The sequence below is a fragment of the Petromyzon marinus genome, chromosome 11 (assembly GCF_048934315.1).
Source record: "Petromyzon marinus isolate PM22_M1 ecotype Great Lakes invasive population chromosome 11, UKy_Petmar_22M1.pri1.0, whole genome shotgun sequence".
Lineage (NCBI taxonomy): Eukaryota > Metazoa > Chordata > Hyperoartia > Petromyzontiformes > Petromyzontidae > Petromyzon > Petromyzon marinus.
In genome coordinates, this window is record NC_133677.1 from 5,673,120 (window position 1) to 5,686,859 (window position 13,740).

General features: G+C 46.0%; 1 protein-coding gene across 2 annotated transcripts; it reads right to left on the minus strand.

The window, feature by feature from the left end:
* Nucleotides 1–1,113: 1,113 nt before the first annotated feature.
* Nucleotides 1,114–9,786, minus strand: LOC116941300 (alpha-1A adrenergic receptor-like). Of its 2 annotated transcripts, XM_032952207.2 has the most exons (3): nucleotides 9,651–9,786; nucleotides 8,033–9,428; nucleotides 1,114–4,143 (listed from the first exon to the last, which is right to left on the minus strand). In XM_032952207.2, the coding sequence occupies exons 2-3, from the start codon at nucleotides 8,952–8,954 to the stop codon at nucleotides 3,704–3,706; spliced, it is 1,362 nt and encodes a 453-aa protein (XP_032808098.2). In that variant the 5' UTR covers nucleotides 8,955–9,428; nucleotides 9,651–9,786; the 3' UTR covers nucleotides 1,114–3,703. The 2 variants fall into 2 exon arrangements, with proteins under 2 accessions (XP_032808098.2, XP_032808097.2); XM_032952206.2 differs by lacking the exon at nucleotides 9,651–9,786 and having other exon boundaries at nucleotides 8,033–9,643.
* Nucleotides 9,787–13,740: the final 3,954 nt, after the last annotated feature.

The window sequence follows — 13,740 nt, forward strand, 5'->3', positions numbered from 1 at the left end:
CTGCTGCGGCATCCCAGTGGCAGGGACGGCTCCGACGGAGCGGCCTCGCTGCTGCTGTGGCACCACGCATCCATTCGTGTGCAGTTTGTAGGGGCGCGGTGACACAGACCTATTTAATTTAAAGGTTTATAATCCCTTGTTCATCATGACGTCCTTTTTACTTCGATGTCTCAACAGCGTCACGGAGATCACGTGACGTGAGGGTTCTGCCTGTGACGTGAGGGTTGTGAGTTGACGCCGAGGAGGGGGGAGGAGGCGCCTCGCCCCCCCCACCCCCCATGTGGAGTGACGTCAGCCGCTAATTTTTATTAATGGGGAGGGGGTGTCCATTTGGAGGACGTCACCTGCTCATGATTATTAATGAGGGGGGCTGTTCGACGTGGAGTGACGTCACGCGCGGGACACACGGACATTATTGGCTCATTATAGTCGTAAATTCCTGTACAAGTGGATATGCCGTAGGGTACATTTACAACAGATGTACAATGAGATTACTGCTCAAGCGTATGTTAAGTAAAGAAGCACTGAATCCATGTTTCATGTTGGGCTGGAAGGCAGAACATTGTAGAGAGAGAGAGACAGAGGGCGAGAAAAACAATCCCTGTACACCCTTTTGCAGTGGGTTTCTGAGTCACGGCACTTGGGTTGAATAACCTGTATGTCCAGCAAACCTGAACCGCAAGAGAGATTTGATATTCTGTCGTGGAAACGCCTCCTGGGATAAATACAAAATACAATCTCAGCTAAATTCGTGGACTGTCGTGGTTTAACAACACACAGTAGTTCATGAGCCGAGTTGACAGGCGAAGAAAACGATTGTATACAATACACGGTGGTCCATATGTCTTGTGACCCCCAAATTCATTGACCCCTAACATTTTTTGTTCCTTTGCTTATGAATGTCTGTTTTCACACACACTGGCATGCAACAATATTAAGTTTAAGATAATAAAATGGTCCACCCTGTAGAATGCAAGAAAAAAACTGGTACCAGTTTGTAATGACTATGCTGTTGTGGAAACAATTGGGCCAACGATGATCTTAAGTTGGGTGGGATTATGGAAGACCAAGGAAACCCCCACGTCCCCCAAGCACAACAATCAACTGAACACATACCGTTCATTGCAGTTTATTTTCAGGAAAACAAGCATGTCTGCATTTTGCTTTGCAACACCAATCTACCAAAAAAAAGTATTAAGAAGGAATGCTAGCGGACAGGCTGCCTGTTAAAAGCATAACCGTGTGGTTGGTTGGGCTTTAGTTTTCTTTAAGCTTCAGAGCAGCCAAATGGTTTCCGGTGTTAGAGCCATAGGAAGGGCGGTATGGATCTGGTTGTCTCGGTTAGGGCATGGCCGAACGGAAAACATTTTGCAGGAACGTAACCTCTACGTGACCATCTGTGTAGGTCATTCACATGTGGAAGCCCAAGTGCCGACCCTCTTACCATTTGCGTGCTTAGAAAATGTAATTCTGTGCTGCGTATCTCCATATGCGATTGCATTACAAGGTCCAGTGGTGTATAATTTGGAGCAAGCATGTTGCTTTCATCACCTTCTGGGTCAGGGGAACATAAAAAAATGAGACTCCCACTCAGCGAGCTACAGGGAGGCTGTGCACGGACTCATTAAATCTGAAATTAACTGACGATTGCACCACACACCCATTTATAGCCTGTGGTTTTCTATTGTAGGGTAGTGTAAACATAATGTGGGGCTAAATAACATCGTGAATTGGCTTTGCAAAAAGTATTTTTTATTTATTCATTCTGTACGTGGTTTTGATTTGCGTCCCTATGTATTTCAATTGACTAGAAACGCTAACTGCATTCGTAAATGAGGGAGGCCAACAATGAGGTACAAGCAAAAAAAATAACTTTTACAGCAGTCTTGAACATTGATACAGAGTCTCAAAAAACCATTACCATTTGAACTATCATGTCATTTCAGTAATGTCTTAGCAAAAAGTAAACATACCGTATTAGATTCAGTAGTGAGAGTATATTAAATATGCTTTGAAAGTAATAATGCCAGGAGAGATGCTTTTAGAAAAATGCCTTCTAAAATGGTCTCCATAATTACCCACATCAAAAGTTTGATTCTAACTCGTGGACATCTTATTTACATTGAGGTTCATTATACAGAACATTTGCACATGAGCTCTGTATTTTTTTCTTGTTGTAACTTTTGATCCACATTTTTATGAACGCATGTGTCATATATATATATAAAAAAAAAAATTATAGGCTATATCATTTTAAAAGGTCAGAGCGTTGGGGTAGTGGGTTGTACAGTGTGCTCGGAACCCATTTTCCTGAGTTGGATTCCTGGCCACGGCTGACATCAGTTGATGAGTAATATCTAAACTGTCTTTCTCTTTAGTAACCTGCACTGACCAGCATGGTGAGGTATGGTCAAACAATCCCCCCTCGCCCCCTCCATGACCAACATTGTTTGTTGAGAGCTTCATCCTGCAGTGGATTGACAAAGTTAATACATATATATTTGCAAACGTTGAAATCAAGCACAAAATAACCCGTTGTTCAAGGTTCCTGAGTAACTCAAGATCATTCTAAGTATTTTATATTTTCAACACGTACATATTTATTGTTTTACTTCATCCAATATTCACAAAGTTGATATCTTACAGGCTTATCAACAACTTCACAACGTCTGACATCGGTTTATCAAATCGAGGCACACCGATGCTTGTACATTTTGGAGGTACATATAATGCCATGGAGTGTTACACGGTAAACATCACGTAAAGCGATCACTGACATTGCCATTTGTAGTTTTCTTTTAAAGTCGTCGTGAGTTCAAACAATAACAGTAAAGGGATAATTTGCACTTTGCGACCACAACAAAAACGTCGATCCGCAAACACGGCGTTGGTGTACGGTGCTTTTTTCAGGAATATTTTGCTGTTTTTTTTCCTGGATTTTCTGTTTGCACAGTCACACATAGTCACTTTAAGATGTTTTTCATGTTCGTGTTTTTTTGTTTGTTGCGGTCGCACCCGATTCAAGAGCCGAATGGCTCACAGGGCTATACCAAAATAAATAAACTGAAAACAACCGTGGTGCACAATCAAAAATACGGTACAAAATTAATTCAATACCAATGTGTGACCACAAGAGGGCACCATCGTTTTTTAATTATTATTATTCTGGACGAGTTGCTTTGACTCAGTTAAACAAGAAAACTAATAAAATCTCTTTCATATCTTATTTCGCATACGCTACACAAATGAACGTCCAATTAAAATGCAGTCGGGGCCTTAAAATAACACCGACAAGACAATCCCAAGGGCGTCTGTTTTTAGCGTCCAGTTTTGTGTTAATTCGCACGAGAATTGATGGCCTATAGTTCTCACTCCAACACACAATCGACATCATCTTCATATGTAGGCTACTTTAGGTTGTAAACGTTACAGACCAGGAGAAAATGCGACAGCTGCCACTTAAACGTGGTCCAAAGACGTATCGTTGACATATGCCTTTAGTTTGGAATGTATTTTTTCCCCACATCGGGTTGTATTTTTTCAATAATTTAATTACGCTTCGTGACCTATAAAACACATTACCATAATAATATTAATAACAATATATACATTCACAATTAATATATATTATAGATATACAGCACATACGACGTTTCGGATTATACTTACGCGGTACAATCGCTCAACGGAAATTCGTTCAGCATTACGTCTCGGGCTGCGGAGAATTGGCCCGCTCCAGTATCAGCGCGGTGCCGCTGAGGGCCTTCGAGGTGCTGAGCAACCTCCAGCCTCTGAGGCTGTCCTGCGAGTTCGGCGACGGTTCATCGGGGCTCCGGCTCCTCTCGCAGAGGCCGTCTGGGCTGTATCCCCCGTGGACCTCGTGGAGCTGGGAGAGGTGGGAGCTGCCCTTGCGACCGCCGCTGTAGCTGCTGCCCGACGACGACGCGTGGTGGAGACCCCACGGCTGCCTCCGCCGCCGCTGCCCTTCCCGGCAGTGGCAGCGCAGGGCGCGCAGGAAGGCCCTCTTGAACTCCTGGCTCGAGCACGGGTAGATGAGCGGGTTGATGCAGCTGTTGAAGTAGCCGAGCCAGAAGACCACCTTGAACACGGTCTGCGATGGCCTCACCGAGGGGAAGAATGAACCTGGGGGTGCAAAAAAAAGCAAATGCGTTAGGGAAGTGTTTTTTTTCTCGCCACCACGACTGTGTGCACAGAGGAGCATCCATCACCTACTTAAAAGCCAGCTGTTGCATACATCTTTCAGCAGAAGTAGCACGATGAAGAACACGTGTCTTGAATACAGTGTATCCACGCATTTGAAGAAAAGTGTATATTTAGGAATTCACCCATCCATCCATAGGTAGGTGTCTTTGGCGACCAATTTAAAAAGTTAATATGCAACCATTTACCGAGTTAAATTATTCGGTGATGATGGCGGCATGGCAGTGGAGCACGTGCACAATCCACACAAACAACTCAAAACATTCGTCAATGACACTGCCCGTAAAGGAAATCTATTATAGGTGACGTTTTGGGCAATGGCCCTTATTCATAGCACGTAATTACGGAGTTGAACGGAGACATAAAGGCTGTGGACAAAACGGAATCTCATACATTGTGCTACTTTTGTTTCTTGAGTCTAGGTGAAATTAACGATAACATCTTGATTATTGATATTAGTAATATGGTTATGATGGCACGCATCTCCGATTTGCACGGTTGGCTACGTACAGTGCGAAAGAAGTTCAACATACATACGAAAACATTTCAATAAATGTAGTGTCTTGCTTAACACGTAGGCTTTCGCGACCAGTATTATTCATAATAAAGCTTTTTTTTTTACAAAACGCCAATTAATTACTTCTTCAGCCCACCGGTGTGTTTGAAGAGTGAAATAACAACATTTAGAATTCGAATACGACGTTTCGCTGGTAATTACATCCAGCATCTTCGGGCGATTGCCAGAATAGTGTCTTTCTGTGAAAAATGTTATTATTCAGACATAATTCTAGTTTTAATTGAAGCATTTTTTGTGCGTGGCTGAAGACTGGGATTTGGTGGTCGACAGAAGTGCCCCACGCACATGTCGGTATCGCGATTAAACCCTTCTGATCACGCTTCCCCTCGTGAACATTAATTGCTTCGTTGCCTACTAATGGTTTCCCATCTCTGTGTGATCCACCAACCCCGAGCCTTAGGATTGGCGTCTGCCCCCACGCCATCCGAATACGTGTGTACGCGTGTAATGCGCGCACACCGTGTTTACATTCTTGTGATGTCCCGACACGCGATTGGCCAGATTCACAAACGGTTCTCCTGCATGGCACTCCGATGTGTGTTACGGGTTGTACCGTCCGTAGATGTTTGCAAAACTGACAATTAAAATATCGTCTTGGCGTCGTGCCCCAATGCTGGTGTTGGACAGAGACATCAGCACGTTTTAATCGAACACCCACACAAGAAGGAACGTTCGCAAATACGGGAATGTGACCCAATCTGTTCACGTTACTTTATTTAAATGTTATGACGCTTGTTTTTACATGCAAATAAGAGATCGTGTTACATTTATATTGTTGATCGTAATTTACAGCCCTATGTCAGTACACTGCCGGACGCGGGCATCTCCACACGCTATGTTTGACTATACTTCACCACGCTGGTCAGTGCAGGGCATTGTATGTGTACGAGTAGAAGTGCAAAACATTGCAATTGCAGATAACAATTAGGGTTAGTAAACAAGGGAAGAATGTTGGAGCGGTGGTGCAGTTGCATAGCACTGCGTTATGAGCACCAGACAACTTGATTACTAGCCATTGCAAACAAATCTGAAAAGGGCACAGCGCTCCCCTTTACCAACCTGCACTAACCAGCATGGTAAAGTATGGATAAAAATAACTCCCACAACCGACACGACGTGCCGAGGCCGTCATGCAGCAATGGGTTGGCTTATGGTTGTGAATTAAATAAAACACCGCAATTGAATCACAGCACTGAAAAATAACGTGTCCTTAAACCCTGCACCATAGTTATACACTCATTGTGTGCATGCGGATTTGTTTTCATAATACCTACACGTGTACATCAATTTGTCAAGTCACTGCTAGATTAAGGCCTCTCCACTCCGTGCGGATCGTGGTTAATGATTGAACATACTTAACCTCGCTGGTCAGTGCAGGTTGACAAAGGCGTGGAGCAGCATATGCGAGAGAGCTCAAGTGCAGTACAGCAATGGAATTTGGCTGCCCCTTTAAAAACAAAATACGAGAAGAGCCCAGCGATGTGAATTATAGGGTCACTAATCGTTCTTGTTTACTTTATGGTTGGGTTTGAAATGTGCTGCTTTGGCATTGGCGACGGCAGGAGACATGCGGTCGAGGACTGCTCGCATGCAAGAAGGCGATTTGTATGTAGTGCATGTCCAAAATTTACGTTGGTTCAAAACTCCGCAGTGTGATAAATCGAGTTCCTTTGTGCATTTATCAAAATTGTGAACTATAAAGTTCCGCGAAACTCTCACAAAGCAATGAGTTACACGAGGATATATTTGCAACACGGCTAGGTTATGTGTCCGGAGAGGCATAATTTAAACTAAACACATCGTTCCCATTACGCTGTGTATCTCTCGTCGCAAGAGATTAACTCCCACGCATCGCAAACGATGGGGAGGAGGTGAATTGACTCACTTGTGCCCGAAATTTAATGGAACTCATCCAATCTCTGCAGCCGTTTTTTATTATCCTCTGGAAAGGCTGGAACACATCGATCAACCCACACATGCACGCAACGTGGTTTAAAAAAGCGTGTTTTTTACGAAGTGAAAGCGCTTTCTGAATTGTATAAATGTTACAAGTTGTTCGCAATTAAAACGGGTTGTCGATATTATTGATACCATAACGGGATTAATAGTCCAGAAGCTGCCATAACATCTGTAATGAGTTAAGCGTCGTTTAATTTGCGTGAGCAGCATGAACATCTGACGCGAACCCGTGGTCTGTGGCATGAGGTGGCTCCAACCAAACTCGCTCCGAACGCGTCCGACCTCGTTGGATCTTGGGAGCTAAGCGGGATTTTTTTTTTGAAAGCCTGGCAGTTAGGAACTCAGGTAGGTATAAGTCGTGGCTCTTCGAGGTGTAGCCAGGAGGTGGCATCGTTGCGTGCCACACGCCTTGTTTCATGCCGCACGCCTTGTTTCATGCGTGGTGGGTGTTCTCCGGGTTTCTGTGTCCGACCACACAGAGCCAAACTCCCATGAACAAAATGAGCCAACCATCCCAGGGTAGCAGGACCCTCTCAAAAAAAGTATTGTGTACCACTGAGGCATTTCTGGGAGGGGGGGAGAGGGCGGATATTGCTGTGATATAATCTTTAATGGTAACAATTAAATATAAATTTTAAACATCACGTGACATCGCTTTGTTAATCCACCGCTGGATGAAGGGTCTCCCCACGTTGTCAACCATGGGAGGTTATTTGACCATACGTCACAACACTGGTAAGTGCGAGTTGATGGAGCAGGGAACCAGGATCGGTTCGGATACCACTCAACAAACTAAGAGCGCAGTGCACCAACCACCGCACTACTGCTACATCCGATTATTACGTATTACCTGTTTATTAAAATGAAAGAGGATATGGGTTAGCGCACCCGAATTGCAATCCAGAGGTCACCGTTTCGATTTCCCGGAGCGGCAGCTCAAGCAATGGTGAAAGTTTCTGAAATCACCCCGTCTCTGTCCTACCACGCAGTATAAATAGGTACGACACAATTAATTGATCGGCAGGGGAGTGTGGTGGGGTAAGGTGTGGGTAACTCCAACCTCTTCCGAGCCATCTGGTCTGTGAAAGAGTAGGCCAATGTACCCGCACGAGAGGGGGCTCCCGAAAGTCGAGAGCCTTCCGTCAGCAGTGGTGTGAGCAAGTAAATTGCAGGGCTGCGCCTTCATCTACAAATTAAGGCCACCCGGTCTATTTCTAACCCAAGGTATTGTACGAATGTGGAGTGCTTTCAAGGGGGGGGGGGGGCTCGGCTTACCGATGGGCAGAGCAATGAAGAATGGGAGCCAGCAGAGAATGAAGACTCCCACGACGATCCCGAGTGTCTTCGCCGCCTTCTTCTCCCGGGAGAACTTCATGAACCGCACGGACAAGGAGCTCCTGAAGTGAGGGCCCTTGCTGGTGTCCCTGAGCGAGTCTTCCCCCGGAGCGATCGTCCTCCTGTGTATGCGCAGGGTGACCTCTTCGGAGGAGCTCGAGCGCTCCCGCTTGATGCCCTCCTCGAGGCTCTTGGTCTGCCGACGCGCCGCGACGTACACCCGGCAGTACATGGCCAGCAGGATGACGAGCGGAATGTAGAAGGAGCCCATGGCCGAGAAGAGCGCGTAGCCTGGCACCTCCGTGATCTCGCAGACGGTCTCATCTGGTGGCGCCGGCTCCTTCCAGCCGAGCAGGGGCCCCACCGAGATGACGATGGCGAGCACCCACACGGCTATGAGGATGAGCAGCACCCGGCGTTCGGTCATGATGGTCGGGTAGCGCAGCGGGTAGCTGACCCCTATGTAGCGGTCGATGGAGATGGCGCACAGGCTCATGATGGAGGCGGTGCAGCACAGGACGTCTAGCGCTGCCCAGATGTCACAGAAGATCCGTCCGAAGACCCAGTAGCCCAGTATCTCGAAGGTGGCCGAGAATGGCAACACGGTGGTGCTGAGCAGGAGGTCGGCGCTCGCCAGGTTGATGATGAAGTAGTTGGTGACGGTGCGCAGGTGTTTGTTGCAGACCACGGAGAGGACCACCAGGATGTTGCCTGCGATGGCAAAGATGATGAATGCGCCGAGGACCAGCGCCAAGGTGACAGCTCTTCTCGGCTCCACGGCTGGACTCGTCACGTTGCTGCTGCCGATGCCTTCCGAAGTCCCATTCAGATGTGAGGTTGAGTTTTCGTGAGTCACAAACATGTTGTCGCTCTTATTTGGCCCGTCTTCGAAACCGACTGGAGGCTTCGGTCCTAGCCCACGGGATGTTATCCATTCAAGTAACTTAGCGTGTGTCTGCTGTGCGCTACTTTGTAATAATAAATAATACAACCCTAAATATATTAATACGCTGTGATATTATTTAAAATCGCACTGCGAGAAAACTGAGATTTCTATGCCGATATATAATCGCGTATAAAGTGAGCTAAACTTTTAAAAACACATTGAATAAAACAAAAATACCGCAGCATTTTAAGAGCGTCAAGCGTCCTCCTTGGCGTGTTACTGAACGAATCTCTCCGCGAATCGCATACATGTAAAGGGCTATACATAGACACACCAATATGACGATGGTGGCGGTGGTGCTCGATGATGAATGGGGGGGAGGGGGGCCGTCGAATCTTCTTTCAACGTTGCTGCTACCACCACCACAGCGGGCTTCACTCCAACGCAGAACTGCGCGCAAGAAAGTGACAGCGGCAAAAGGCGGCACGCGAACACACACACACAGACATATATACACCCACGTGTCCAGCCACTGGTCGGTCATCTCTCGTGACGCCAATGTGTGCGTGTAGAGCATCGACTCTATAAATAGCGCTGTGAAAAAGCGCTGGCAGCTCAGAGATTCCGTATAATGACTGAACTAACAGCAACCCCCCCCTCTCCCCAAGGTACCTGGTTATGTCTGATTCTACTGATGCTTTTTTTTTGCTTTCCACGGATACTTTGCAGGTTTGTAGGCTTATAGCTGAACGCTTCTGCTGCTGCTGGAGCTGCAAGACTCTCGTTACTGCACACACACACACATATATAAGCACATGCTAATGATTGACGTTGCTTTCCAAATGACGTCACGCTTGCAAAAAAAATTTTCGGGGGGCGTTTTAGTTTTTTCCCTTCTCTTTTTGGCAAAACGTGATCTGCTCGCTTTGTGCACCGCGTGTTGCAAGCCCTGCGCGGGACAGCCGCGCAAAATCGGAAATTCACATTTGCTGCAAATCAGTACTGCACTGCTTCGTGGTAAAATGTCGCGAAAGACGTTGAGCGTAGACCCAAATGATATGCAAGTTTAACGTACATCCTACACGTAATATACAACAACATTCTCACCGTGGATTCTTGTAAAGGACATTGCTGTGCCGCTCGATCTTCACGGGACCGTGCACGTAGCGTGACTTCGTTGAGAGAGGGCAAAATACAACGCGGCGAAGTTGTAGTTGTTAAACAAATGCTAAACACGGACTGGGTATCGATACGATCTGTATGTTGCCTGTCGTGCGTGCCGTTCTAGCTCTCACCCGCAATGTACACAATGTGTGAGGAAAGGCTGGGACGCCCACCGCTTAATTGTACGATGTTTTGCCACCAATATTTGTTTAAATGGATGTAATAATTAGTAGTGTGGGCTGGGGGTGGGAGGGTGCTGGCTTTAGCATAGGGAGGAGGTCTCAGCTGTTTACCACACTGCAGGTCAAAACACGTCTCATCCTGTTTCTTTCCCCGCAATACTCGACGTTGGAAATTTCCTGTTGCCTCTTGCTCAGAATGAGAAGCGCTGTTTGTTACTGGCCTCTTTACAGTTTTTTGTTTTGTTTGGGCCCTGTGGTCTGTGCTCAACAACTGGCGTATCACATCATGTTATTAAACATAGTTTTACTCGCTGGCTGGAGGCCGGGAAGAACGGACCGGCACGTACAAAAACACGTGCTCGTGCCGCTACAGCATTATACATTTAGAAAGTTTTGCTGGCTGGCACGCGGTCGGGCAAGTGCACGGCGGTGCGTGATGACATCATCAGCGTTGAGCCGGGTTCGTGCGTGTTGGCGTCACGCCTACCCCCCCCCCCCCCCCCACTCCTCCACCCCACTCACCCATCCCCGTCCGTGTATCCCGTGCAAATACGCGGGCAGTGCGAGAGTTTATTTATTTTTATTTTGTGCCAATAATGTTCGTATAACCTTTGCTCAATCCGAGCCATTCTCCTGCCCCCCCCTTCTCTCCCCCCTACTCGGCTCCCGCCGCTAGACTCCACGGTGCTGTCTGCATGTACAGGGGGACCTCGTGCTGTGGTTCAAAAATCCTCTGACGTCCCGAGCAAATTTAGATGTTTGACCACGAAACGAAAGACCGGGGTCCGGGCCTTGTACGGCATGGGGCTTAATCATATTTGTTCTGTCGACGTTCGTGAAATATCGGACAAAAAGAGAGCGTTTCGCAGGGTTTATTTACATTTAGAAAAGCGAGACATTGTGTATTCAGGCAAATAACTTATTACATACTGTGTCCGAAAATTGCATGGGCGACATTGTCTTGTAAGTAGAACTTATGTTGAACCAACATCCTATTAAGTTGTACTAATATTTAAAATCCTGAAAGCAATCAAGAATAAGGCTGGTAGCCAGCAGAGCAATAGCAGCATTTCCATTTAATTACCCAGGAAAGTCTACCCCGAGCTTCAAGAGGGTTCTGCTTTGGGATATTTGGCTTGGAATAGAAACGTATACATCTATACCACCATAACGCTTTAAAGTGTGTATATATGGCAACTGCTTGGCAGTGGTGCATACGCTATCAAGACGGGCCATTGTACAAGACGTCGCTCATTACGTAAAGTATTGCTTCCTCTTATAGGGCAGTGTTATTGACAGATGTGTTGAGGTTGTATTACGTGTGTACGCATACACAGTAGTAGCCCACATAGTATTGGGCTGTGCGCCACAATCATACGCGTAAAAAAATGTGGCAATATCGTTCATTATTGCTCGCGAGTATTCTAGGCTATTGATTCAAATCCTGCGACGTTTTTAATTATAAGCAGTAGGCTACATAGTTCAAAAGAAGAGGGGGGTGGGGGGGAAACGCCTAACTCCTAACTTGATATTTGCCAACCACATTCCACAAGCACACGTTCTCGGTTGGAACACCATTTTTTCCCCATACAAGCAATGACCTGCCGCCGACGGGCATTGAGTCTTGCGGTGTATATCAGCTGCATGAGGGCGGCTAAATTAAAAGAGTTGTCGCGATATGGAGATACGGCGATATATGAGCCACGATAATCGTATCGCCCGCTTTACACGATATCGTCATACAGGTATCGCGATTATCGTTGCTTTTTTTCGATATAGAATTTAATTTATTTCCCATCAAAAAATGAATGAAATAACACGACGGTGATTACATTTGACAGGCGTACCCATTGAAGTGAACAAAATGCAATTACGTTTTGCGTTTGTGCCTTGCAAAAACACGTTTTCCGGATAAATTGTCAGCGTGATGATTATTTGATGCCATAGTCTTCTCACAGCACGTGCGTTGTAAGCATGATGTAATGTACATTAGAAGACTCGTTACAAGCTCAATTTGAGTGAACTACTTTGGAAAAACTTTTTTTTTGTAAAATGTATTTGCAGAACAGCGCAAAAACGGCATAACTAAATTTCAAACAATTACCAAATTCAGATAAATTCATATTGCGACAATCGTCGTACGGCGAGGCAATTATATCGTAGAACATGATATCGAGACCATGCTCCTATTTCGATTACTAATCAAAGCTATACGTGCAGAAAGCAGTAACTACTTTATAACGATTGTGTAAGAGCTCCAATGTTCAGAGGCTCAAGATTGATTTTTAGTTGTTGAAAATAGTGCCAATTAGAGGCAATGCAGCATCCGGGCAGGCACGTCACGCGCATCAAAGGGAAGAGAACATCTTTTTTAAGAATCACTTGAGATTGCGATTTGGTGTAGCGTTCAGTCCGTTATGATGGTAGTGTACTCGATGAGGATCTTGAGGGGTGGTGGAGACGACTTGGAGAGACCTTCATCCAGGAGTGGTTTGTCCATGGCTAATGATGATAATGATGTCGGTTTGGATAGATAAAAAAGTATAATTGTGCGTTGAAGACATTGGCCGTACAACCGTTGGTTTCTGAAAATGTATCTCTTGCGTTTTGTGTTTTATATGCTACTAGCTTTACTACCCTGCTTCGCCCGGGACTTGGATTCACCACGCCCGGCCGCCTTTGTCTCCCCAGTGGCGATGTTCACACACCACACCAGTTACTCGTTTGAGGCTGAGTCGACCTAGGGGAGGCCCAGTAGCGGTTGAAATAATCGTCACCGGTGGTGGCCGTGAACGGGAATCGAACTCGGGTCGCCGGGTTCGTAGCGCAGCGCGCTAACCACTACACTACAATGCGTTACGCTTCCACATGCGCGGGTCATGTGACAGATTTGACGTCACAGCTCACTTGTGTAAAAAAAATATACATTATTGAGCTCCCCCCCCCCCCCCCAAAAAAGTGTATTTTTTAAAAAATTTCGCATGGTGTACAGTCTGGAAAGTACCCACATGGCAAATTTCAAGTTTGTTGCATGTCGGGAAGTACGCTAAACATTTTGAACAGACACACATAATCACAACTTTTCCGTTTATATAACAGGTCCCTGCAGGGTGGGCTGGTAGGAACATTGGAATTTTTTTTACACCCAACAGCACGAGATTTCACTTCGTTAAAGTATTGAAAGGGGACGGACGGACACATTAATCTATTGCAGGCTGGTACACTCAGTTTACAACTTCGTTCCTACCAGTATATGGACATTATACGTTGCGTTGGAGGAGAGCTTTGTCTTGTAGATGGAGTATATGGGAGTGCACTTGACAATACTGTCTGGTCACTCAGCATGCATTTGCTGATGAGCCCCTGCAGGATGAGACCCCGAATGAGCCTGGAGGCAATTCCGTGTTATCAACAAG